This window comes from Microtus ochrogaster, chromosome 6, assembly GCF_000317375.1.
Source record: "Microtus ochrogaster isolate Prairie Vole_2 chromosome 6, MicOch1.0, whole genome shotgun sequence".
Taxonomy (NCBI): domain Eukaryota; kingdom Metazoa; phylum Chordata; class Mammalia; order Rodentia; family Cricetidae; genus Microtus; species Microtus ochrogaster.
Window position 1 is genome coordinate 31263516 of NC_022013.1, and position 26424 is coordinate 31289939.

General features: G+C 33.4%; 1 protein-coding gene across 4 annotated transcripts in view; it reads left to right on the forward strand.

Moving 5' to 3' along the window:
* Kcnt2 (potassium sodium-activated channel subfamily T member 2) overlaps positions 1–26424 on the forward strand; it is a 388623-nt gene that overhangs the window by 303354 nt on the left and 58845 nt on the right. For 3 of the 4 annotated variants that reach the window (XM_026779913.1, XM_026779914.1, XM_005348456.3), the window contains exons 16-21: positions 742–971; positions 5096–5309; positions 8168–8273; positions 11811–11983; positions 19000–19071; positions 21965–22099. In XM_026779913.1, the coding sequence (XP_026635714.1) occupies positions 742–971; positions 5096–5309; positions 8168–8273; positions 11811–11983; positions 19000–19071; positions 21965–22099 (930 nt within the window). The remainder of the gene's footprint in view (positions 1–741; positions 972–5095; positions 5310–8167; positions 8274–11810; positions 11984–18999; positions 19072–21964; positions 22100–26424) is intronic. The other variant, XM_026779915.1, reaches the window with a different exon arrangement.

Below are 26424 nucleotides of genomic sequence, written 5' to 3' on the forward strand. Positions count from 1 at the left end.
TTTTTTTTTTTTTTTTTTTGGTTTTTCGAGACAGGGTTTCTCTGTGGTTTTGGAGCCTGTCCTGGAACTAGCTCTTGTAGACCAGGCTGTCCATGAGGTTTTTAAGATGAATTTTGAAAGTTTGAACATCACCAAAGAGAAATAAGAAATATTTTAACAATATATTACTTTCAACATGTTTAATTTTTTCTCCTGAACATGTACAACCATTGACGACTATTTTAAATATTTCTTTCTAAAGCTGAATATATGAGAGGTTGTAGAAACGATAGTAAGGGTGATTAAGAGACATCATTTTCTTTTCACATGACATTTTATAAAAGTCTCCCTTATTCCAATAGATTGTAAATATTTTGAAAAAGGTAAGAAATATTATTCATTATTTTGACATTAGTAGTTATCCTAAAAATATAAAACACAATTACCTTTATTATATGACCAGCATTCTAATATTTTATATTCTCCTTTATATTTTTGTCATTTAAATGTATATATATATATATATATATATATATCGTATAATTCTTATGACAAATTGAATTGATTTTGTCATTAAAAATAAGATTATCAAATGGTAGAATTCTCTCCTGCCTCTTAGTTCTGTTATTTGATGTTGTTACTGTGTTCTAATAGATTATATTCGGTTAATTTTCTTGTAAATGTAAGCAGTTAAAACAACATAAAGATAATTTTTTCCCCAAATGTAACTCTTAAACTCTTATATTCTTCTTTTAAATTAAGGTTTGGTGTCTGCTTGATTGGTGTTAGGAGGGAGGATAATAAAAACATTTTGCTGAATCCAGGTCCTCGATACATTATGAATGCTTCAGATATATGTTTTTATATTAATATTACCAAAGAAGAAAATTCAGCATTTAAGAATCAAGACCAGCAGAGAAAGAGCAATGTATCAAGGTCATTTTATCATGGTCCTTCAAGGTTGCCTGTCCACAGCATCATCGCCAGCATGGGTCAGTACATGCTTGCTGAAATTGCCTCTAGTTTATATGTTTTAAAAGATTATAAATACACACACACACACACACACACACACACACACATATATATATGTATATATATTAATAAAGGCTTATAGTTTCAAAACTTCCTTGTGTGTTATAAACTATGTCTGATTATATAACATAGAAGTAAATTTCTAAACTGTTGGTGTAGCAACAATGAATGTTACTGGCAGTTAGTCTCTTGACAGTCAATTCCAGAATTACCACTCTGAGGATTAATATTAATTACATACTGTTTGACCTATTATCTCAGGATTGTTATTACGACTCAAATTAACCAATTTTTATTACTCTACATTTTACCACAAGTCTAGTGGCTTGTTACCTCACATCTTGCTTCCCCGGTGGCTCTTCCCAGCATCTCCTGTCTTTGCCTTCATTCTCCCTCTATCTCTGTTTGGATTTTCTGTGTAGTTATACTCTGCCCTGGCATAGATCGAGGAAGCTTCTTTATTAACCAATGGTAATAAAACATATTCACAGCATACAGAGGCGTATCCCACATCAGATGCAAGATTAACAAAGACTGTTCAATAATTACTTTGTTTTACTAATTTTAAATGCTTTCCTTGTATGTTTTTCTTGTTAATTGTCTATACAATAGCTGATTGGAAATATTCCCAATGTTTTCTGTTTTGTTTTGTTTTTTTCAAGACTCACTTCATCTTACTCTCATCATTTATTTTGGCATTTATTACAAAATAATGAAATAATATAAATCCATTCAATATGAAATTAATTACATTTTTCCACTAAACCACAAGTGAACAAATAAGTGTATAATCCCTTGCTTAAGAAATATATGTCATTCTTTTTATGTAAAAGTTATGTACATTGTCTTCATTTGCTCAGTGAATTCTCTTGATTCTCTCTTTTGAGGTATTGAACTTGTATTTGGTTTGCCCTTATTATTATTTTTAAGTCTACCACTATCCTAAATCACAGGCTGCTATTTCTACATCCTGCCATGCTTACACAACACAATACATACATATATGCTATTGAGCTTCATGATTTTACTCCCTTACAAAATCCTCAAAAGAGTTGGTTTCTGCTTTTAAAATTGTATATCCCTTGTGTCTGTCTTTACCCCTGACTTCAGTTATACGGCTGAATTGAATTTCCAACAAGTTCAAGTCATAGTTGTGGTTAAAAGTGATTACAGAAAGTCACAAAATAGTGCTAGTCACAGGTTGTATGTGTGGAATAAATGAAATGAAGCATTGTCATTAGTTCTATTAACATCTAAATGAAAGTAAAGCATTGAATAATTTTGAGAGAGATATTTGAATAAAACGATTGCCATGCAAACATGAGAACTTGAGTATAATCTCCATGAAAAAGCAGAACATGCTAACATACACATGTAAACCCAGTGTTGAAGAGGCAGAGTAATGTAAATCCCTGAGGTCACTGTCTAGACAGTTCACCCTTATTACTGAGCTTAACCAAATGAGAGACCTTGTCCCCAAATGCAAGTTAGAGATTCCTGAGCAACAATAAATTGGAAATCTGACCTTGATATATGTTTATATGTGTGTTATGTACACCCACATATACTTTGTACCTGTAATCACACAAATACACACACACACACACACACATTCACATACATGTGTACACATAAAAAAAGAGAATAAATGAAAGGTCCAAAATAAAATGACAGCTAAATCCCATTTACCTCAAGTAAATCAGAGATAAATGTGTAGTCAATTTATCTATCTGTATTTTGAAAACACTAGAGAGACAAAAATATTCTTTTTTTTTTTTTTTTTTTTTGGTTTTTCGAGACAGGGTTTCTCTGTGGCTTCGGAGCCTGTCCTGGCACTAGCTCTGTAGACCAGGCTGGTCTCGAACTCACAGAGATCCGCCTGCCTCTGCCTCCTGAGTGCTGGGATTAAAGGCGTGTGCCACCATCGCCCAGCTGACAAAAATATTCTTATGTGAAATTTGTGACTGTCATCCCAAACTTATACACTGAAACCCTATTCCATCCGAGTGCCATAGTATATAACTTCATTTGGAGCTCAAGCGTTTTTAAGAAAGAAATTTAAAATGGGATCATTAGGGTTATCATGATTTCCATGTGACTAGGTAACTAATAGTAAAAATAAACACAGCATAGACACAAATACAGGAAGTTTGTGTGAAAACATGATGGAGAATATGTCACCAAACCAGGTGTCCTAGATACTTAAAACAGTTCTATCCCTCACCATCCTCCAAAGAAATCACAATGATGTGAAGACCTATATTCTGAAACTTTATCCTTCCAAACTATGAGAAATTAATCTCTGTGATGGCATCTAAATTATTCCATGATTTTATGGAAGATTTAGTTCACTATTAAACTAGATAAAATAGAATAAAACTGATGAACAAATAATATACAGTAGATCCTATACTCTGAAGACCTATGATGCAAAAATAGATTTTTCACAGAAGATAAAGAAAATGGTCAATGACAAAAATAAAGATTTTTTTCTACCTCAAAAACTCAAGTTATCTCTTTACGGCAAAGAGAAAGTCCTCAAAACAAACAAAACATTTGTAAGAGTAAAAGATGTTGCAAAGAAAGTCTTGTTTTTACACTCCTAACTGCTTTTACAGATCTCTCTTGTGGATTATAAATTTACCATGCTCTTTCTCTGGGCCCAGACTGCTGGTAGATATCAGTATTTGCAGGATAACTGAAGATAAACAGAAGGGAGCATGTTTGTTTGTTTTTTAATATGTTGTCTTCTTAGGAAAGAAAACAACTAGGTATTTGTAGGTGATGTACAGTCATATATATTGGTGCTGAGGTTATGTAAGCATTCCTTTGAAAGTGAGAGGATTTAATACACAATGTATTTCTATGAAGACATGTATGTGTATTATCTTCTAATTGAAAATAAGTGAGGGAGAGTTTTGATATGTTGGCAGGAAGCTGTGTCTCAATTTGCTTTTGACAGAGTCCTTAAAAAATTTTGGCATGCCATATTTTGTTTCTTTCTTTTTTCTTCTGAGGTACTAGCATACTGCATGATCATCTATAATGGTCAACGTAGTAAATGTGCACTCACTTCCTCAACTTTAAGATAATAACATACCAGATAGCTTTTCTTTGCATCAATAAATTGTTTTGATAAAATTTGAATCCCTCAAAGCCAAACAAAAGAAAAAAAATTTTTCATTCCTTCTTTAAAAAAAATCCTACATTTCCTCTCTTTCTCTTGGATGTGGTTTTAGTAGCCACCCAAACACTTTGTCCAAACACTTCAGTAACTCTGGCTGGACTTCCCATAATGACTTCACAGAAGACCAAACCTCTTAAATACCTTACTGTCTCTCATATTTCCACAGTTGGATCCAAGCTCGAGTCTCCCAAAGCTAGGAATGAAACAAATAATTATTTGAGGCAGGATTCTTATTGGGTATCTTTGAAACTCACTAGTCAGATAAGACTGACCTTGCACTTACAGAGATCAACCTGCATATGCCTCCTGATTATTGACAGGCTTCAGCTTCCCCTGTCCCTCTGACATAAGCCAGATACATAAATAATTACCCAGCAGCAGAAGCATGGAATGAGCTTCTCAGACTCTTTACAGCTCCTGAGTAATGAGGTACTGGGGTTACAGCAGACATGGCAGAAGATGCAACTAGGCCATGGCTCCCTTCTCAGCCACTAACCGGCCCCCAGCTCTGCCTTCCTTTGTTCTTTTGTTTCTTCATTTTCTTTCTTTTTATCTGTCTTTTTTTCTTTCTCTTGGATGACAGAATAAAAGGTGTGTACCACAAAAAAAAAGTTTGTGTTACTATGTCTAACTGACCCCCCATATAAGTTGTGATATATACATTTATGGATACATTATTTCTTACCCAGTGAAATTTTTAACTGAAAAATAATCAAGTTTTGAGCGTTAATAGCTATTAGTTAGGCAAGCAGACAGGCAAGCAGACAGACAGATAGGCAGACACACAGCCACCCTAATAATGTGATAAATTTTCATTTATTTTAACCACCAAGTGATAATTATGACATAGCTACCAGAAATGTCCTAATGGATTTTCATGTTTTGTTGTTTTAGGTACCGTGGCTATAGACTTGCAAGACACGAGTTGTAGGGCAGCAAGTGGCCCTACCCTGGCTCTTCCCTCAGAAGGAAGCAAAGAATTAAGAAGACCTAGTATTGCTCCTGTTTTAGAGGTTGCAGATTCATCATCAATTCAAACATGTGATCTTTTAAGTGACCAATCAGAAGATGAAACTACACCAGATGAAGAAACCTCTTCAAATTTAGAGTAGGTTTGATTTTCTAAGTTTTTGTTTGTCTGCCTTTGTTTTTGCTAACACGTTTTAGTTTAATTTTTCAAGAATATCCAACACGGATACATTATTCACATCATTCCAATTTTAACTTTCACCCTCCATCTCCTTCAGTATATTCCCACTTCCCCCTCAATCTCTTCATTAATGAATGAATGACCTCTTTATTAATAATTATTTTTACATATAAAAACATGTATATATAAAAACATTCTGTGGAGTCTACTTAGTGTTGCTTATATATTCATGTGTTTATTGTTGACTACTTTGGATTGGATAACATACCAGATGGCTCATCATTGGAGAAGACTCATTCTCATGTCATTAATTGCCTATAGTTTCTTATCAAGGGATAAACTTTAAAATTAAGGAAGGGAATAATACTTTTTTCCTTCTGGATGATCCAGAATCATTGCTCAAATAGTTCTCTATTAATCATTTTCTCACTACAGAGTATTATAAGACACTGATTTTCTGCCTGAATTCAATATAAACTTCCAGCCCTATTTTTTCCTAAATTATCTTTAACTTAAAGTAAAAATACACAATTTTGTTTGTGAGTAATATGAGTTGTATTTTCAAAGTTGTACTTTATTCTACTGCACTTATATTTTTAATTTCTTTCATTCACATCCATTTTGAAGTTTACATTACTCACTATTGTGACAAAATCTAAAGTAACCTAAGTACAGAAAGGTCTATTTTGGGTCACAGTTTGAGATTACATTTGATCATGACAGAGAAGGCCTGGTGACAACAGATGGCTGTTCACATGGTGCACTCAGGAGCAGAGATGGGTGGAATGCTGGTGCCTAACTGATGTTCTCCTTTTTGTTAAGTGTAGAACCTCAGCTTCTGAGATAATACTGCCTACATTCACAGTGAGTCTGCTCATATTAGTTAAACTTCTTTGGAATCATCTTCACCTATAAATATATTTTCTAGATGATTTTAAAGTCTGTCAAGTTCAAAGCAAGATTAAACCATCATTAAGTTCAAAAGTTTATCAAATGACATACTAACATGAAATGTTTTCTCATTTCACCATTTAGAATTCCTTTTATATTTGGAGGCTAGAAATAATTTAAATTTACAAATGAAAGACATATTCTTCCTTCATTAAACTTCCATTCTCTTACAGTATCTACCTGTATAGAAGTCAGCATATTTAAGCCTGCCATGCATGTTAACACGTCCTATTCTCTGCATTATGTTACCATTGGAAAGCTGAAAGAACAGTGGTCTACAATATTGACCTGCTATCTCAAAAGATTTATTCCATCCCAGTTTTGTCTTATGATGCTTGTTTACAAACTAACAGTGTGACTTCAATTTATTTGTAAATTATGTTTGTTGCCACCTCCTTGCGTTATATAAAACCTAATTAAAACTATGGAGAAAAGTGCTCCTTTGATGTTTAGTACTGAGCAACCAACGGCATTAGTCCCTACAAGTGTTGTCACTGTGACTAGGTGTACCAGGACAGTCATGGCCGATCAGGTCTCAGTCTCACAGTTGCGGTCATAAAAATTCATTTCATGCTTTATTGAACTGAAAATGAGCTGTCTTTGAAACTCAGAAAAATAAACTTGAAATTCATCCACAATTTCTATTTGTTTCATACAATGTCAATATACATGAAGACAAAGTCTTGTCTCAAAGTATTCTGTGGTCCAAATGCTCAAGTACATTTGGAGAATATAGGATGGGAAACAAGGAGACTGGGCACCATCCCTGCTGGCAACCATTCTTATGGGAAATGTTTTAAACTGTTAATTAAATATTTTTTCTTAGATTTCTAGATCATGGAGAGGTAAATGAACTGTTTTATAAAAAAAATCAAAGAGATATGACAGTAACAGTGATAACTGCAGCTTCTAAATTTATAAAACGTGCACAATTTAATGTGCAAAAAACCCAGCATCTAGAAAGTACTATCAACAAGGCCTTAACTTTATATCACAGGAAACGTTACCAAAAATCAAGAGCCTCCCTTTTGAATGAGAAAATGTTGCTTCAAGTAATTTTCTTTTATTTGCTAATTAACTTTTATGCTTTTGCCCTTTTGAAGTTCCATGTTCTACACTGGTGTAGCCAAAATGTGCAGGTGGCTGATTTGAAAAGTCAATAAACAAACTAAATGTCTCTGATAATATTTTAAGAACAATTCCAGGAAAACCCCTGTTTTTCACTAGTTAACTTACTTTTTCTCCTTTAGTTATGTGTGCATGGCTAATGAATATCGATACAGCAAAACATTATAATGCAGTCTGCCTTAAGTACACTTTGTAAGGCATAACATTGCTATTTGTTATGGATACATGTTTATGTCTTCAAGAAGGATAATTGAGAAATGTTTTCTGAAAGGAAATGACAATTATGTATCTATGTTTCTTGTTGCAGTTGCTTATTTCTCTAGCTGAATCAAACACAAAAACCCCATTATTCAGATCAACATGAGTGTTATTGGCTGTGGTCCACTGATGCTGGTTTCATTGAACAACAATATCTGTGGTTCATTGCTGCTGATCTCAGTAACCAACAAGGGCTGTGGTTCATTGATGCTGATTTCATTAGTCGAGAATTCAAGCCATATAATTTTTACATGACAGAAAATCTTTCTCAACTATTTAAAAATATATATCACAAAACTTTATATTGAGTCATATTTAATCATAATTTACTTCACATTTTGAAGACCATGTGATTTTCTTAATAAGCTAGAAGCATAGGCTTTTAATTCTAATGTAATCAAACAGAAGATCAGGGTCATATCTGAGGGGTCCAGCTCTCCATGAATTCTCCAGGAGTAACATCTTCTATTGCTTTCCAGATATGCCAAGGGCTACCCACCTTACTCTCCATACATAGGAAGTTCACCTACTTTTTGTCACCTGCTTCAAGAAAAAGTGCCCTTCTGCTGCTTAAGATTAGACAAGGTAATGGTTACTTGTTGGTGCTATTCTCTCCAAAAATAAAATTATACCATGAACTATTGAACACATTTAAATACATTTATACAATTTGTTCAAAATACTTCATTGAAAGTATAAATATCATAAAGTGTATTACTTATAAACATGATAAATACTTAAAAACATATAAAGCATATTACATATAATCATGATATCATAAAATGGTTAATTTTGCTTTTATCCTCTCAAACAACTTTATCCATCTATTTAAGTAGCCAACTTGTGTTATTTTTTTTAAAGGAAAGACAGAAGCATAAAAACTGTTAAATTACTTTTGGTTACTATTTAGTTACAATTTGTGTTTGGTAGCATATTAAATCTATGTTTTAACAAAATCTCTTGATTAAATTAGACAAGTACATTTGTGACTAGGTGGACGCTGATATATGTGTCTTGCCTCATATCTCATTCCCACATTTTTCATATAGTTCTCTCTTCCTGCCTGTAGGCTTTAAAGAATTTACTCAAACAGAACAGTCTGAGAATGTGGTCATTTTTGTCTTTTTCTTTGATTTTGTCCTCCTGAGTAATGAGGAAAAGGCTAAAGTGAAACATTATATACCTTAAAGAGATTCAAGCATACTTTGACTCCTAATCATGGATTTCTTCATTTATTCTTTATTTTGGTTAAAATTATAGTTCCAGCACCCTTTCATGTTCTGGACAACTTAAGAAAGCCACAATGACATGCAGCTTTCTTATTTGTAAAATGAACATAATTTTAATGCTATAGTGTTCTTACAAGAGTTATGTTAGTCATTAAATTTAATTTAAGATAGTTAATTATTGAATTGTGTTTCAATTCATTTTAATATGCCTGCTGTTTTCTCAGTTACAAATGTTGTTTTTTGCTACTTTTGAAGAAGACTGAAAGAATATTTGTGAGCTCTAAACATCTATTTCAAGTTTGCCAGTGCTTCTTTCTCTTTCTCATAAGTATTCTATATAGCTCCATTTTCTTTGGAAACTCTATTTCTCAGGCCCTTAGTATTTTGATGTCCTCTTTTTTAACTTTTATTTTTGAAACATTTGCTGTTACTGGTCATCTCTGTTGTGTTTTGCTAAATAAGACTTCTTCCATGGCTACAGTTTCCTAAGTCATGTTCAAATATAGTGCTTTTGATGTTTTCCTTCAAGAAGATTCTTTACATATATCTTAGGTACTTTGATGCCTGAATTCACTTCGTGGTGCCATATATAGCGAGAGAGTCGGGAAGCATCAGAAAACCAAAAGAGTAAACGTGAATTATCTTCAAGCAACTAATCTAATTCTCATTGTAAGACTCAGCTCTTCAAAAGAAAAGATTATCACCCCAGTAGAGGACCTTTAAAAGCAGTATATTAATGGCCTTTTGCTACATTAATAAAGAAAAATATGTAGTTTTATTGATTCATGCCTATAGAGGAGATTATTTTTCTGTTTTGTTAACATTAGACTTGTATATAGGGTCTGCTCTGAAAATGGAAGTTTATTTTGGGATGATGGGGTGGCATTAACCAGTTGGCTCCACTGTGTCTGTGAAGTAGGTGGATTGGAATGGCATTATCATTCTGTCCCAGTGCCAACGTGTTTCAACCCTACCTTCGCATTGTCTCATGGGATTTTCTTAATGACTGTGTCCCTTTTATGTTCATGAGCCATAAAGTTCTCTTACCTTGTGATATTTCATGGGTGTTGCAGTTCTAACCTTTCTAAGCCTTCACTCATTGGTATTCTTCAACCCCTTTCTTGGTGACCTTATCTATTTCTTTATATGGCTGTAGATTCTGAATATCAGAACTATAAAAATCTCTACCCAGTATCTTATGAGGACTTATTGCTTATTGCTTTTCTTCTTTACCGTTTTCTTTCTTTAGAAATTTTTCCTCTAGTTACTAGATCATTTTCATACAGCCTTATTTTCAACTTTTGGAATTTCTGCAAGTGAGATTTGGTGCTTGACAATTTTTTTCATTATGTCTTCCCTTGGATGCCTTTCATCTTTATTCTAGAGGGATGGTGTGCTTGGTGTCTACCTTTGCAATAGCTTCTTTCTTCAATGCCTCTATCCTTCTGACTACTATAAATATCCATCATTCTTATTGTTAGCTTTTGTAGCTAATCACGCTAATCACTCTTTTTTTCATGGATGATTAATGTCCCGTAGTCTTGGCTGGCCTATGCTTTCTTAATAATGTGTGGGAATATGTGACTTTGTTTATTCATTTGGATTAGCATTCACTGATTCTTTGAGGCTTTGTGCTTTGTTCACTCCTAGAAAATTCTCAGTCAATATTTATTTGAATAAGGTTTCTTTCTGACTGTGATTTCTATTTCAGCTTGTAGCTTTTATTTTTGCTTTGTATTTGCATCTGGGTTGCTATTTCATCTCTGTTCTGTAGTTGATTTCTTCAACTACATTAAATAAGTTATTTAATTTTTTTTCATTATTGGAAATTGAGCTTGGTGTTTCACCCATACTCGGAATGTGCTTTACCACTGACCTGTATCTTCAACTCTGAATTAACTTTTGAGTTATATTGTTCAACATGAGAGAATATATAAGATATTTAAATAACTGTTTTGAATATTAACTAGGATTTTGTTAATTCTTTAAGTGCCTTTTTCTTATTTCTTTAAACATATTCCACAATATTTTGTGACTCTTGTAGCAATAAAATCTGGATTCTTTATAGATATAATTGCTTTCTTATTTTTATTCACACATGGTGCTTCATTTCCATCATATAAAAAACAATTTTATTAAAGACTAATGGAATGGATTCTTTATAAGTAAGGAACAGACAGAGAAGTAAATAATACTGACTCAGATAAATGAAAAGTTTATGTAGAAACATTATAATGATGAAGAAAAAAATCTAATAAGTCCGTTAATACACTGATAATTTAGATTGAAAATTGTCTTGATTTAGTAATGTTAATTAATTTCTTCTGAGTCTAACTTTTTAGAAATTAAATTAGTTTTTTAACAACTTTGTGCTCACTTCAGCTCTGTAGTGAGTTCTGATCAAGTGTTGTGCTTTGATTTTTGTGTATTGCTTTTTACATTTTAACACGGGTATGGGCTTAAACAGTTCAGTTTTCTTCTTTTCTAGTTTTTCTGTTTTATTTTCTTTTTTATTTCATAACTTTAAGTAGCTAGTAATGGGAATATCCCTGAGGCTTTTTAGCATCAAGGTATTTTCAAATGGGAGTCACATGTCAGTGCTGTAGCAAAATAGATGCTGAGTGACTGTACTGAAGCAACATTTAGCTCGCAGTGCGAGAAGGACACCCCTCGTCCACTTTCAGCATCAGGTGTATGCTACCTCTCCTTTTCATTATTTATCACTGTTTTCCCGCATCAAGCTGGAGAACTAGGTAAAGACAAATGTAACTGTGCTCTAATCTGATAGAAAACTACTTAGATAAATTTTACATAACCATATATCCTAAATTCTTTGACCCAATTTTAGTGGAGTGTAAAAATAGCATTTCTTTGTATAATTTTTCTTCCCTAGAGTTGCCAGCATAACTACTATGAGGACGCAAAAGCCTATGGATTCAAAAATAAACTAATTATAGTTGCAGCTGAAACAGCTGGAAATGGATTATATAATTTTATTGTACCTCTCAGGGCATATTATAGACCAAAGAAAGAATTAAATCCCATAGTTCTGCTATTGGATAACCCGTAAGTATATTTTAAGATACACAGACAGAGATTTTAATTTTACTGTACATTAAAATAATTTACTTAAATTTACTGATACTACTTTAAATCAGATACATTATGGTACAGAATTCATTGGGAGATAGAGTATATACTATGATGGAAAACATTATCGATTATAGTAATGTTTCATCAATACTAGTCAAATATCATTGAGTTGAAGACTTTTATTTGAAATTCATATGCAAATGGTCATCTGCTCACAGTACCAGTTGAAAGTAGCCTCTGAAATATCTTTTGCAAATTTCTTCAATTTAATCAACAGGCATGAAAGATACCTGCCAAAATTGTACAGTTTTGTTCTTTAACCATAAATTATCAGAAAAGCATTTATTGATCTACCTTTATATGTTATAGCTTGGAATGTCACTGTGTATTTTACTTATGATAATGTTCATATATGATAACAAAAAAACAGTTGTGCAGCATCACCTCTGTATATCTATAAACTTTTTGATTGGATTACTTTTTAAAATATGACTACTTAAGCATTTAGGAAATTCTACAGATGAATACATAGGTCCCTGAATGAAATGGTCAAAATTATTTTATTTTAAAGTTACAGTGCCCTTCACTGTAAGTGTAAACAAATTAGTTGTCATGAGCACAGTGTTAACAGATATTAAATCATATGAAAGCAAATGCCAGGAGCTTGACAATCAGTGTGTAGTATGGCCATAACAACTGAAGAATTGTCAAGCTCCTTCTCAGTTTTTTCAATACACTCTGAATTCTAGAGGTTCTCTGGGGAGAAGCTGCAGAGCAGCCAAGTTGTTACTATAAACACTTCAGTTAACTAAGTAAAATATTTAGTTTGGAGCTGATTTTCTATGGGATGCCCTTATAATGCGACAAACAATATAAAAAATGGCCATCGCAGACTACTGTGGTAGCCTCATGGTGAATGACTAGAAAGGTTAACTCAGTTAAAGCCCCCAGTTATAAAAATATAGAAGACCATCAAAAGAAAGAAGTAGACTGTGTTCAGAATATCCTCTGATAGTACTCAAGCTGGACCAGTCTGTCCTCTCCCTCACAATATTTCAATATTACATTTTGGTTCCTGATATGTAACTTTTCACTGACCACCTCTAAAAATACTCATTTTCTTCTGGAATAATGTCCTACTTATGAAATAGAAGTATACTCCTCATTCTTAGTCTCCATTCTTATAAAGTAGTCTTAACTCATCCATTTATTCCCCTTTACCTCATTATCATATCAAACATGGTTCAAACCATTCCATTCAAAATCTAATAAATTCCATTATATTTTGAAGGAAAAGTCACTGTCATTTCTGAATCCTAGAGTATTGGTTCATTCAATAAGATTATATAGTTCTGTGATTTTTTCTGAATGTGATTAATCCCACAAAATGTATGAAAGTTCCACTATCTGGATTACTGACAGGTTACTATTTCTCTTTAAGGTCACTTTTTCTATGTATATCGCCTTTCAGTACTCTCTTAATTGAATGAAACCATGAAGATCAATTTAAAAAGCTGGTAGGCTTTCCCTGTATATAGTTATAATAATAGTGAATGTTAAATATTCATTACAAATCATCATATTTGAGATTTGTATTTTATTTTATATTTTATATAAACATAATACATAGAAATCATCGCTCCAGAGAAATGTACTCAGGAAGTTAGCAATCTTAATGCTTGCATTTAATTTAAACGTTTGAATAAACTTTTTTTATGGATGGTATGAAGCAGAGCTGAAGATGTAATGACATCTAGGTAATGTTCCCAAGGTCAATTTTAGAATTAGGTCCAGCTATGCAATGACTAATTCATTGTTCTTTCCTCTGTATCTTACCTAAGGTGAGATTTAGTTACAAATGTACAGACAATATGTATTGTTTTCAGTTAGTTTTATAGACAACAATCTAGTCTAAATTCCAATATTTACCCATTGGAGATATATCACCCTTACCAATTGCTGATGGTTTGGATTATAAATTTCAACATGGTGCTGTTATTTGCTGATTTATGCTAAGCAAAATTCTACTTAAGTTTAGAGTGGTTGTTTTATTAGCATACACTATGTATTATAATTGTTTCAATTTATTTACTAAATTGCAAGGACATGTTATAAAACCTTCAGCTTCCTGGGTATGTCTCCAAAGTGACATCTAACATTTTTACTTACCTTCAGCTCCTTTGATGAAGAATGAGGAATCAAAACCTGAACTCCAATAACTAATGCTCCAGGGAGTCCTATGCAATCTTTTCTCCCCTTTGGAAACAATGAAACACCTGTTGCTCTGAAATGGCTTCTGTTCTGCAATTTGTTGTACAAAATTATATAAAATGATGTTATTCTCTTTAAGATAGATCCATATCCAATAACTTTTCTGATCACGACCCTTCCTACTTTGGCAAGCATTACTTAATTTGGGGGTTTGACAAAGTTTAAATGAGCAGTGGTGAAGATAATATTAAGTGAATGGCTGTGGAGATAAATTAATCGAAAAGGCAAAATTTATTCCATATAGAAACAGATGTGTCATAAATATGAAGTATTAAAATGTTAATACTTAAAACACATAACAGTATAAAATAGATGTTACAGAATAATTCCAAACAAAAAGACTTACACATTTCAATGTTTATTTCAATGCCTGGCACATTGAAAACATCTTTTCTGTGCCTCAGCAGAGCAGTGCTGATCTGTCCACAGTTCATCAGAGTGATGTCAGTTCTGATTGGGACACCATCTGTTCTCCTCGATGTTCCGTGCTAGAAAGATTTCAAATATATTTATTAAAGACACTACCTTAAAGGTCACCCAGCTGTAATTTAGCTGACAATAAAAGCTGGAATATATTAAACAAAGTTAGACAAAAATGTACCAGAAAGCAGGAGATGGAGCAAGCTCAAAGTGGAGTGGGGGTATCCAGGCCAGGGTGACGCATGTCTTTAATCATCCCAGTACTCAGAAGACAGATGCAGATGGATTTCTGTGAATTCATGTCAAGTCTGGTCTACAAAGTGAGTTCCAGAACAGCCAGGGCTACGCAAGGAAACCCTGTCTTCAAAAACAAAAACAAACAAACATAAATGAGTGAGATGCATGCTGAATTCATTAATTTTTACACTAATCATTTTTATATCAATCTACCTCTTTGCATGTAATATGTAAACATTTCAGCTTATTTGTAAATAATTGCTAAATGCAAGATAAATACGCCCCTTATCCTTTTGTTTGAGGCAGACAAAATGAGATCTAAGCTTAACCTCTAGAGCAGCCTAGATGATATTTATTCTTGTACCTCGCCTCCCTTTTTCTTTAATTTGTAAATGGTAAGAAATTTAAGTTATTCCCAGACTTAGATAATATGTGTCGCATACTAAGGCAAGATCAAATTTATGTGACAACCCAGAAATGCTAAAATTTCTTCTCCTGTTAAAAAGTTTGACATTGATACTATTTAAGTTATTGGAAGGTCATATATAAACCCAGTGGACAAGAAAAAATTATGTGGAGACATAGTTCAATGAATGAATGCATGCTTACCATGTGAGAGATCCCACTCACTGAACACACACACATGCACGCTCACACACATGTGCACAGTGATTTTAAGGATTTGCAACTTAATGTTTTTTAAAAAATTATAAGTATATGGGTGTTCTGCCTGCAAGCATTCCTATGCAACATTTGTCTGACTGGATCCTCCAAAGCAGGGAAGAGGGCGTTTGATTCCCTGTAACTAAAGTTATAGAGTTGTGAGCTGCCTTGTGGGTGCTGGGAGTCATTCAGGTGCTTGCTAGAGCAGTGTGTATTCTTATCTGCTGAGCCATCTCTACAGCCCCTGATCAAACAATTTTAAAAAATAAATCAACTACCTGAAAGTATACTTGTAAAATATTGATTATATAAGATTGGCTAATAAAAATATATTAATTTCTTTCCTTAGAGATGAAGCAAAAATAGTGTGTATTAGTTTATTTGGATAGGAAACTTGCTCTTGAGTTTTGAAAATTGGTAAAATTTATGAGCCTTTACTGAGCTACTTTGTGTTTTAATATACAGTGTCATTGTGAGAGATTTATAAAGATACAAGTCTTTGTATTCACAGTCAGTGTACTTAGTAGACTCTATAGATAGAGCTGTAATTACCAAGTGTACTTTTACACTTCTATTTATTAACACTGACTGCTTTGAATATTTTTGTTATTTTATCTTACTTATAACTGGTAATTCTGTTTTTTTTTAACTTTGGTCTATGAATTTATTCTGATCTGCATCAATTGACATATTTATCACTGTCTCTTAGATTAAACAAACTAAAATATTTCTTTGTGTGTAATAAGTGATTCATCTATTTTGTATAAATAATAAATTTTACATTTTTATATGCTTTTTATAAAATTTATAGATAAGTCATCTGATCCTTTCATCACATTTCTTTTTTTTTCACCATGATTCTTTCATGCCATATTTAATAGACAAAATAGGATTCTCTATTTGGCAACCAGAAAAAAAGTCACACATTTTATTTTGTTTTATTAATAATTTTCTTGTATATTAAAGTTTTCATTGTACTTTTGGAACATGATATAAAATAGAGACAAGAAACATATTTGTGATGAATGTTCTATGTGTTTGTTTAGTTTCTCAATATTAATGCTTCTCAATGTATAATTATGCTTGCTAATTCACTGTCTCCCAGTGATTAGGAAAATTCAATTATTAAGTAGCTTGGTGTTTTAAATACAGTTGTCAACTTTCAACAGTTACAAAATATATGAATGCAAAATTGTTTCTTTAAATTTCTAGTTTCTTTTACATCATAGAGGAGTCTTAAAGTTAGTGTCTTTCATCAAAAATATGTATTTACAAAGTTTAGGGTACTTGATTTTCCCTTGTGATAGCTGAAACCACATGAAGATGCATAGTATTATCCCTATTTAAAAGCAAGTTTGAACAATTTGGAAGACTTCTGGTTTATTTAAATACATGTTGTAAATAACATTGATGAGTTTTCGTTAAAAAGACCTTTTTTCCCCCCACACATTTAAAGTTTGTCATCTCTTCAACCAAAGGATGAAAAAGAAATCTATGAAGGTCTCACCTTGAATTTTATCTTTCACATGATGGCAGTCATAGCTTAAAGCCTTATTTGCCACAATGACCTGGGTACACTTTGTTTCTTAGAAAAATTTACGTCTCATGTTGAACTCAATGATCTATTATGAAATAGTTCAGAAAAGCATAGACTGGAGACTCAGTGGGAAAATTTGTGCAGAGAGATAGTATAAAGTATTGATATAATCTTAACCTAAATGAATATGGCAGATTAAACTAGATATCATTAAATACATGTACATATCTACAATTACCAATTAAGAATGGCACTTAAAAAAACAAAAACAAGCTATTAATGTAAGATTAGCCCAAAAATGTTTTTAAGACCCAAAACATCTTGATCTTTCAGTACTTTTAGTGCTTGCATCCTTACATAATCTTCTAAAATTATGAAGTTTATCGAGATCCCCAAAACATTATCTTTCTATGTTGAGAAGCAACAGTGTCTACAAATAGAATTGAGATCTCTATCCTATATCCCACAAATGTATGTGTTAGAATACTGATTCAAATCATCATTTATCAAGATCTTTAAGGATAATAAATATCTGATAATAATATCTACTCTGTAATGCTTGGGATCTTGACAAAACTGATGATGCCCAAAAGCCATCTAAATGTGTGCATAACACGCTATATGGAAATTAAACTAGAAATGGCTACATAAAGTGAATATGATTTATCAGTTAAATAATTCAATATTTTCAAAACTGAATTATGTAGATTAAAACAAAGTAAAAGTACCGGTTCATTCACTATTGCAAATAAATTCACTGGAGGAAGAAATTCAGGAAAAATTTTAATAGTATCATCATTTGGAAAGTTTTGTTAATACATTACTGTATTGTACTTTCTTTTTCTTTAGACTTCAAGGAAATAGGAGGGACAATAGCAGAAAGAAAACAGTTAGGAAAAGAATTGATCAAACTGGGGATCAGTATCTGGGAAATGGCAAAGACTCTCTCTCATTACCTTAACCTGGAATTGCCCTGCTCTGTTGTACTTGCCAAATCCCTACTCAGTTTTCAAAACCCAATGTAAATATTACCTCTGTAATATTCTCCAGTTCTACCACCTGTCTTTTTAAAGAATGAAACATATTGTGTTTTCATGATTTTATCTATGTAGTTAAGATTCTACATATCTTATAAATTAATCAGATGCAGTTTTATAAATATAAAAGAATACATTTTACTGCTCATTGAATAAACTTTGAATCTGTATATGCTGAATATTATAAACTAAAAGCTATGAAGTGGATATAACTTTTTAAGTGATTTCTAAGAACATTTGAACTTTATGATTCTTTCCTTTGTTGATCTTATAAGTAAAGATTTTGGTCTTAATGAACATTTGCTCACCATTACATCAGATAAATGTCAGTGTAACTTTACATAACACAGTTTTCCATGCATATATAGACCTTATGCCCGACACACTGAGATATGGAGCATGCTGTGATTATATACATGCCTTTTGACAAAGCTCTTTTGAGTCTCACGCTTACCAATTACTTCTTAGAGGCATTTGTGGTGCTTGAGGTTATCTAAGAAAACAAAACCATTTGCTCTTCATTGTCAAATCCTCTTCTGCATTGTGTAACTGAACTAATCGATGAACATTAAGTACTCACTAAGAGTAATCATGAAAGATTTTGTAGAATTATGCCATAATGTTTCTAATTTATACTTCACATTTCTTTGTGTACTTTGTGGTTCATAAGAAGTGCAAATGATATTCTTTAGCAAAATAGCAGTTTAGGATGTACCTTGTGTTTGGTTTTGGAAATGCAAACTAAATGAACTTGCTTCCCTTTCCTAGAAGTGCTGCCTCTGTTGTGACACTGTGTTTCATTTTGTAACCCATCTGCTACATAGGCCAGATATGCATTTTCTGGATGCAATCTGTTGGTTTCCAATGGTTTACTACATGGTGGGCTCTATTGACAAGTAGGTGACAATGTCTATGGCACATGAGTAGTGTAGTGTCCTGTGGTCTGTCAAGTGCTGTGTCTTGGTCCTGCATGATGCGTCTACTTTGTCGTGTTGATACAGTAAATATGGTGACCCATGCTTGCAGAGCTCATGCCCCTCTGTTCTGCATCTTCTATCATACTGCCTAAACCGTAATTCATTGCTGAATTGCAACAGACATTGCTGCATGTCAAACTGGTCAGATGCACACCATTTGAAGAGCTCTTTCAGTCTTATGTCTCTTGCAAAAGGAGCACTTTTTGCAGTAATATTATTGCTAAAGGAATCAAAAAATGCTTTAAAAATTCCACATTTCAATGCAGTGAGACTATTACAATAACTTGAAATAAAAGTAGTAAAAATAGCTTGACCAGTTATTCAAGCATGTTTAGTAATTTATAATAATATAATTTCTCAATTGAAATTATGTACTGCATGTAATTATGTAATGCAGTAACATAAAACATAAATATACTCTGCTGTGACACCATTATTGAAAAAAGGTAAATTATCACCAGACAAATTACATGAAATACTATTGTAAAGTATTTAAGCTAATAAAAAAGGAAACTTAGAGAATTAAGCTCCTAAGGAGAAGATGAACCAAGGTTGATTGATTTTAGACTAGTCAGTATTTAAGGTGGGTCACCATATCTATATGCACGTGTATATATTAGAGAGGGAATTATATATGAAGTGTCCATGTATAATTCTTGCTTGTGTTATTTGAAATTTCCATGCAATATAAAACCTATTTGGAACAAGAATACTTCCTCATACTTGCAAATTTCACATTCCAGTCCTTAGAAAAACTGAGTCATGGAAGGGTAAAAAAAGGGACCCCTGGTTAGAGTATCTTTAGGGTTTATTTCTCTTGGATTGCTTTTCATTGGCTGCCATCTGGTGGCTGAACTTTGTAAAGCAACCACACTTAAAAATGATACACAGTTGAGCAGTAGCAGGGAGGGGAAAGATAGCCTAGAGTCATAAAAATACATTCATAGAATACTCGAAAAAAGTTAGGGTGTTAATTAGAAAAACTAAAGGTTTAATAGCATAGCAGTTCCAAATGTTTCACTAATAACATCTCAATTATTTTGTTATCTCTAAATTCTAACACAGAATTTAGTGATAATGTGCAGTCCTGAGTAACCTATAACAGGAAATAGATTAAGGATGGAATCAACAGATGCACCTGAGAACATGTAAAGTCAGAACAATCCCACTTAAGAAAATCTGTGTTCAACGTTTGCATCAGTTTTGTGCAATTATTTATTCTTTGACTCAGCAAAACTGACTTCTTACAAATTTATATTCCCTTTTCCTTTAAAATTCTAATCAAGAATTTTGATGGAGAAAAATCTTTTGAAGGCTGAAATATTAGGAGATAAGTTGAAATCGCTAGAAGCGAGTTGACTTAGTTATCATCATATTCTCCTTAAGGAGAAACTGCATTTTCCAGTGATCAAGGGCTCTTAAACCAAGGAGTTACAAATGCTGACAAGCTCGTTAGTACTGGCCTAAACCCTGAGTTGCTGCCAGATGCTTTCTATAATATACTTTTATGATGCAATAATAATAAGTACAATGAATCTCCTACACTTAAAGTCAATCTATTATATTAGGGATTTAATCTTGAGGAAAATTGTGTTGATTGAATGTTATGTTTCTGGGCTGTTTTCTCATGGTGAATTTATTTAAAATGAAATTCTGATTTTACAGTTTTAGCTATAAAATCTCTGTCACAGAAAATAGCTCCAAATTTAAGCACAGTATTTCTCTCTCCCTCTGCCCTCCCTCATCCCTTCTTCCTGGCCTGCCACATACTTGAATTATTTCTGGAGGTCTTAGGCTTAGGCCTTGGTAATGCCACTGTGAGGTACATGGCTTTATGAACCAACCATCTGCTTTAAAGTAATTTCTAGAAACAAACTTTAGTAACTATCGGTAGCGACTGTAGTTGTGTACATTTTAATGTTGCTATTTTAAATCAGGAGGTCTGGACTAATTTTCTTCTTATCTGTCTTCACTGAACCTTGTAACTGCTACATTCTTGTACGGGGTCAAGTATAGTACCACTCGATTTTGTCCTGGTATTTTTTTTTTTTGAATGTATACAGCAAAGACAGTGAAACAGTTGCCCTGTTTCAGCCTCAATGGTAAACATCCTTTTTTTTTTTAATGGAAAATGCTAGTCAAGAAATTTTACAGGGACAGGAAGAAAAACTGACTAGAATAGATAATAAGTGCTTGAACCCTAGTTTTTCTAGTCACCTCAGGCAAACAAAAAATCTTTGGCTATTCAGTCCCTTGATAAATAGTTGTTCTAGCTTTATTTATCACAAGTAGGTATACATATACATATATCCTACTCTTTTTCTAGTGTAGGAAGAATCTGCAGTATATAGATTTTAAATAAATAAATCTAGGCATTAAAAATACTTATAGCATACTTCTACATTAGCTTTGTTATCTGAATTTGCATAGTCTTTACCCCTCTTACACTTTCACAAAAAGTTTTTTAGAATCTTCAACCAATATTAATATTGTGTCCTTGAAGTGGTACACTAACTGTAATAATGAATTATCATTAACTTACTTTCTATTTTACTGTTTATATAGTGTCACTAAAAACAAATTCCAAATATGGATACTTTGAAACAGTTGGTATCTGCAGAATTCTGAATTTTGCATATCGCCAGATCATATTATCTTATAATTCTCCTTAATGTCTGTCTGTGTTCTTGATAAATTCATCTATAAAGACAACATACATAAACCTAACGATAAACAAATATGAACAGTGATCATAGTATTGTGATTTATTTAAAATTGTATTCTTTTTTTTTCTTGGGGATTTTTATCAAAGCCTAGATGATTTGCTCAGGTGTGGCGTGACCTTTGCTGCCAACATGGTGGTTGTGGACAAGGAGAGCACCATGAGTGCTGAGGAAGACTACATGGCAGATGCCAAAACCATTGTGAACGTACAGACTCTTTTCAGGTATGTGTCTAAAGCCTAGCCCGTGTTGTCCATTTGTAATGTATTTCATTCGAACTGTACATGAGGAGTGACAGTGTGACATGAAGCCTGGCCCTGGATCCTTCCTTTAGTCATTTGATCATGAAGTAGATACTTATTTAGCACATACTGTGAAACTTCAGCATCAAAGACTGCATTATTTCTGGTTTTGAAAAAAGAAATGTGTGACCTACTGAATTATTACAGTAATTCAAATCTTCTCAACACTTTCACCATTCTCTTCCCTTCACCAACATACCTTCATTGGTAGCAATGACAGTGACGTCCAAATATCTCTGTTTATAGGTTGAATTCAGAATTCACACGTAGTAACTTAGGTGTGAGTCCCAAATGCAGTCACATTTTGATCCATGATTTTTCAGGACTTTCCTTCTCTAAACCTCAATATAGCACTTTCAAGACTACTTGTAACTTAAATATTTTAAAATATCATGATTTTGCTATCAAGATAAAAAATATATTGTCTTAAAAATTTGGCATTTTAATATATATTAATTTAATATATATGTTAGACATTATTACTATAACCAGGAGTCATATAACTGCCAGGTTCTTGTGACAGAATAGAAAATTCGAAAAACTTACCCTATTGTAGAGAGCCGCAAAGTCCATTTGGTACCATGCCCACCTAGAGCCTCTTCTGACATCACTAACTTTATGACCTAATGTCTTTCTAACCTAATTGAAATTCAGTTTCCCACAACCATAAAATTCTGAGAAAATGAACCTTGAAATGGAAAAGTAACAACTAACTATAAGATATGTAAAGAATCTATCATACTGCCACAGCCAGAAACATATACCCTGAATTTGCATAAGAAGTTTAGCTTGAGCAGGAAGAATATACACTGTAAAGTTCTTACAATGTGACAGAATATGCAGAATACCACTAATATGGTTGTCTTGAATATTGCTTTGGAAACTAATGTAAGATATTGAAAATATGATCTTTATTAGCAATTCATTACTTTAGAGAAATAAAGAAGAAATTAATTCAATCATGAGATCCATAGTCAGTAAATAATGTAAGAAAAAAACATACTTTTTCCCCTTCCATGCTTTGCAAAAGGTAATTAGATCTTTCAGAGATGAAAGTTTCAAACTAAATGTGCTATTTTACTTCCAATGTCCTGTGTTTAATTCTGTCATGACAGAGTTAAGATTGGTTTAATCTTTATTATCTTCTCTTTGAATAGATTATGTGGTTCCAAGACAATAATTCATCTTTGTCTTATTGAGAAGTGCTAATTAATCACTTGAAGCTAACTGGTCAAAGTTATTCAAAGAAGATATATTATAGACAACTGACACAAAATAGCCCTTCTCTGAGTACCTGGTTGATGGATGCAAGTCTGCATGCGCTCATGAATGAATGAATGAATGAATGAATGAATAAACAAACAATGTAAGGTCTTTAAGGAGAGCACAATCGTACACAAAGCATTATAGCTAACTACAAATTCTAAGAACAGGAGAAACAGTCTTTTCCAGGAAAGAGTATACCAATTGGTCATCCGGTTCCAAATGGTCAGTCCTGAAACCATATTTGTACAAGTAACCTTATAGGGACTGAAAAGCTTATGTTAATATATTTAGGAATATATCTATTAACAATTAAAGTAATTAAGGTCATTGATTTGAAAGAGACCAGCAGAGTGTATAGAGGAGGATTTAGATGTAGTGAAAAGAAGGGGGAAATGTTATCATTTTAATCCCAGCATAAAAAAATAAAATAAAAGAGTAGGCTATTTTAGAAGTTGTATAATTTTTATCGCATTTAGGGTGAATAAATTCCAACAGAATTTTACAAGAACTGGTAAAAAATAATTTTAAATGGATTTATTTTTTTCTTTCTTTTTCTGGGTTCTATAGAGACATAGTCATTATTTCAAAATATACATAACAATACTTTTCAGGGAAATTTTTTTCTGTTTTTAATTGACTTAGGAACTTACAAGCCCATGTTAATAAAGATATCTTAGCCTTACATAATGAATATAAAGTATCTGTAGATTCCTACAGTGTAAGATATATCTCCATACAAATAAATGGCCAAGTTATGTAAGACTTAGCACATTGATTTTGTAGTGTCAGTCCCTATTTCTTGGTCACTTTTCTGCATTGCTCACAGGGTTTAGTTTACAGTTTAATGTGGATTATTGCCACCCTAAGTCTACTCTAACAAGGATATACCAGTAGTCCTATATAAACATTCCTTTCAATAGCTTAACCTCACTCTTAGTCAATGTCATGACCTTGAACTCTGAGTAGTTTTACCTTCTAAACTCTCAGTTTCTTCTCTCAATCTGAATTTGCTTTAACTTTCTATTTTTTTCTACCTCTTCTAAATCTTTATATTCCTTTAATTGCTCTGTATGCCATCAGCTGGCTCTCCTACTGTTTCACTCTTCCTAGTTGAGTGAGGGGTTTTCTTCTCTCTGTCCAGACTGAATTTCATTCCCTCACTCCTTATGTTGTCTTAGACATCTTCACTAAGAAAGCAGCCAACTTGCAGAGTAAAATTATAATTTTTTTTCTTTCCCCCTTCTATTATTTTTTTTCTAATATCAGACCAAATCCTAAATTCTCTTTCACTTCTCAGAATTCCATGCTAACTCTGAAAGCATCTTACCCAATCCCCATGGGGTGGACAACTGACAAAGTTCTAAGCTTAGCCTGAGGACTTCAGTGATTCTGACAAAGAAAACTTAAAGAAGTTGGTCTTGTTAAATCTATCTTTTCATTCCCAGCTGCTGCTGAAATATCTTTTACCTGTCTGTTGTTTTACTTGCAAAAACTAATAAAATTGCTCTTCAATTAAATTCTGCAAATCTAACAGCTAACAAAAAGACTCCTGTGTTCTCCAGCAATACAAAGAGAAAGGGTATGAATCACTCACAGTGACAGAGTGTTAAAGCCAAATCAATCAGCAAATAGTCTGTTATCTACATCCCTCTGCTGGAGAAACTAGTTCAGAAAGGTTGAGTCAAACTGTTGTGATTAATGTTAGCCCAGGGGTTCTAGGGCCAAACCTCAGGCTCTAACAGCTTAACAGGCTAGGTTTGGACACTCATCCCTATATGCCAAGTAAGAGACAAGATGCCTAATTTGTTTCTGTTGTTGTAATGAACACCTTGTGCCAAAGCAATCTGGGCATTGGGAACACTTTGCTTCAGTTTAAAGGTTACAGTCTGTTTGTGCAGGCAGTAGGTCAGGAGCACAAGGCAGGACAATGAGGATCACTGTCTCCTGCCTTTCTTTCCCTGGTTTGTCCAGTTGGCTGTTTTATACATCCAGGCCTACCTTCTGAGGAATGACACCACCCAGAGCGAAATAGGCCTACATCAGTTAACAGTGAAGAAAATGCCTCACAGACATGGTCCAGGAGGAAATCACTCCTCTAGGATTCCTTAATATCAAATGTGTCAGTTTGACAATGGAAACTACCTGTATGAACTGAGGAATGGTGAAAAGCAGGGAAAGGAGATTTAATCAAGTACACTGAATAATGCTGTGCCCAGATTACAACCCCCAGAGAAAGACCACCAGAGAGGCCCAGACTGTAATAAGCAAGCTTTAATGAGCATAATACAAACATCTCCATTCTGGTTATAGTGAGGTAGAGAGGAGTTGTATCTCCTCTGTGGGGTAAGCTTTTAAAGGCATAACTACAAAGAGACTCTTTGAAGCTGCTTTGGCATGGGTGCAAGGACTTTTGCTCCCCCCATCCTGCTAAGTCAGATTTTTCCTTGTTCTTAGAGCAAGACCACTGTTTCTGAGTGAGGTCATCTTTATCAGCCTGGGCCAGGTGGCTGGCTGGGTTAAGCTAAGTGACCTTGTGCTGGGAATCTCCCCTGGGAGAGGGGAAGGCCACTATCTTCTTGGGAAAATATCCTGCTAGGAAATTTTTTCTCACCCCTTTGAGAATAAGGGATTAGGGTCCTACAAACAAAACAATCAAAAGCAGGATCCAGTATTCCAAACTTCATCTTCAGATCATCGTTGAGCCCTTTGAATTTAAACAGACAAAGAATTGGGTCATGGGGCAAGAGGTTTGAAGAATAGAGAAATCCTGTCCAAGCTATGGTCCAATTCAACATTGTCTTAGCTTGGTCCCTATAAGATTGTCAGAAGTAGTTGTCTCTGTTGTCATAGCTTTAGTTGAGTAGAGATGTTATAAAAATATGATCCTAGCCGGGCGGTGGTGGCACACGCCTTTAATCCCAGCACTTGGGAGGCAGAGGCAGGCGGATCTCTGTGAGTTCGAGACCAGCCTGGTCTACAGA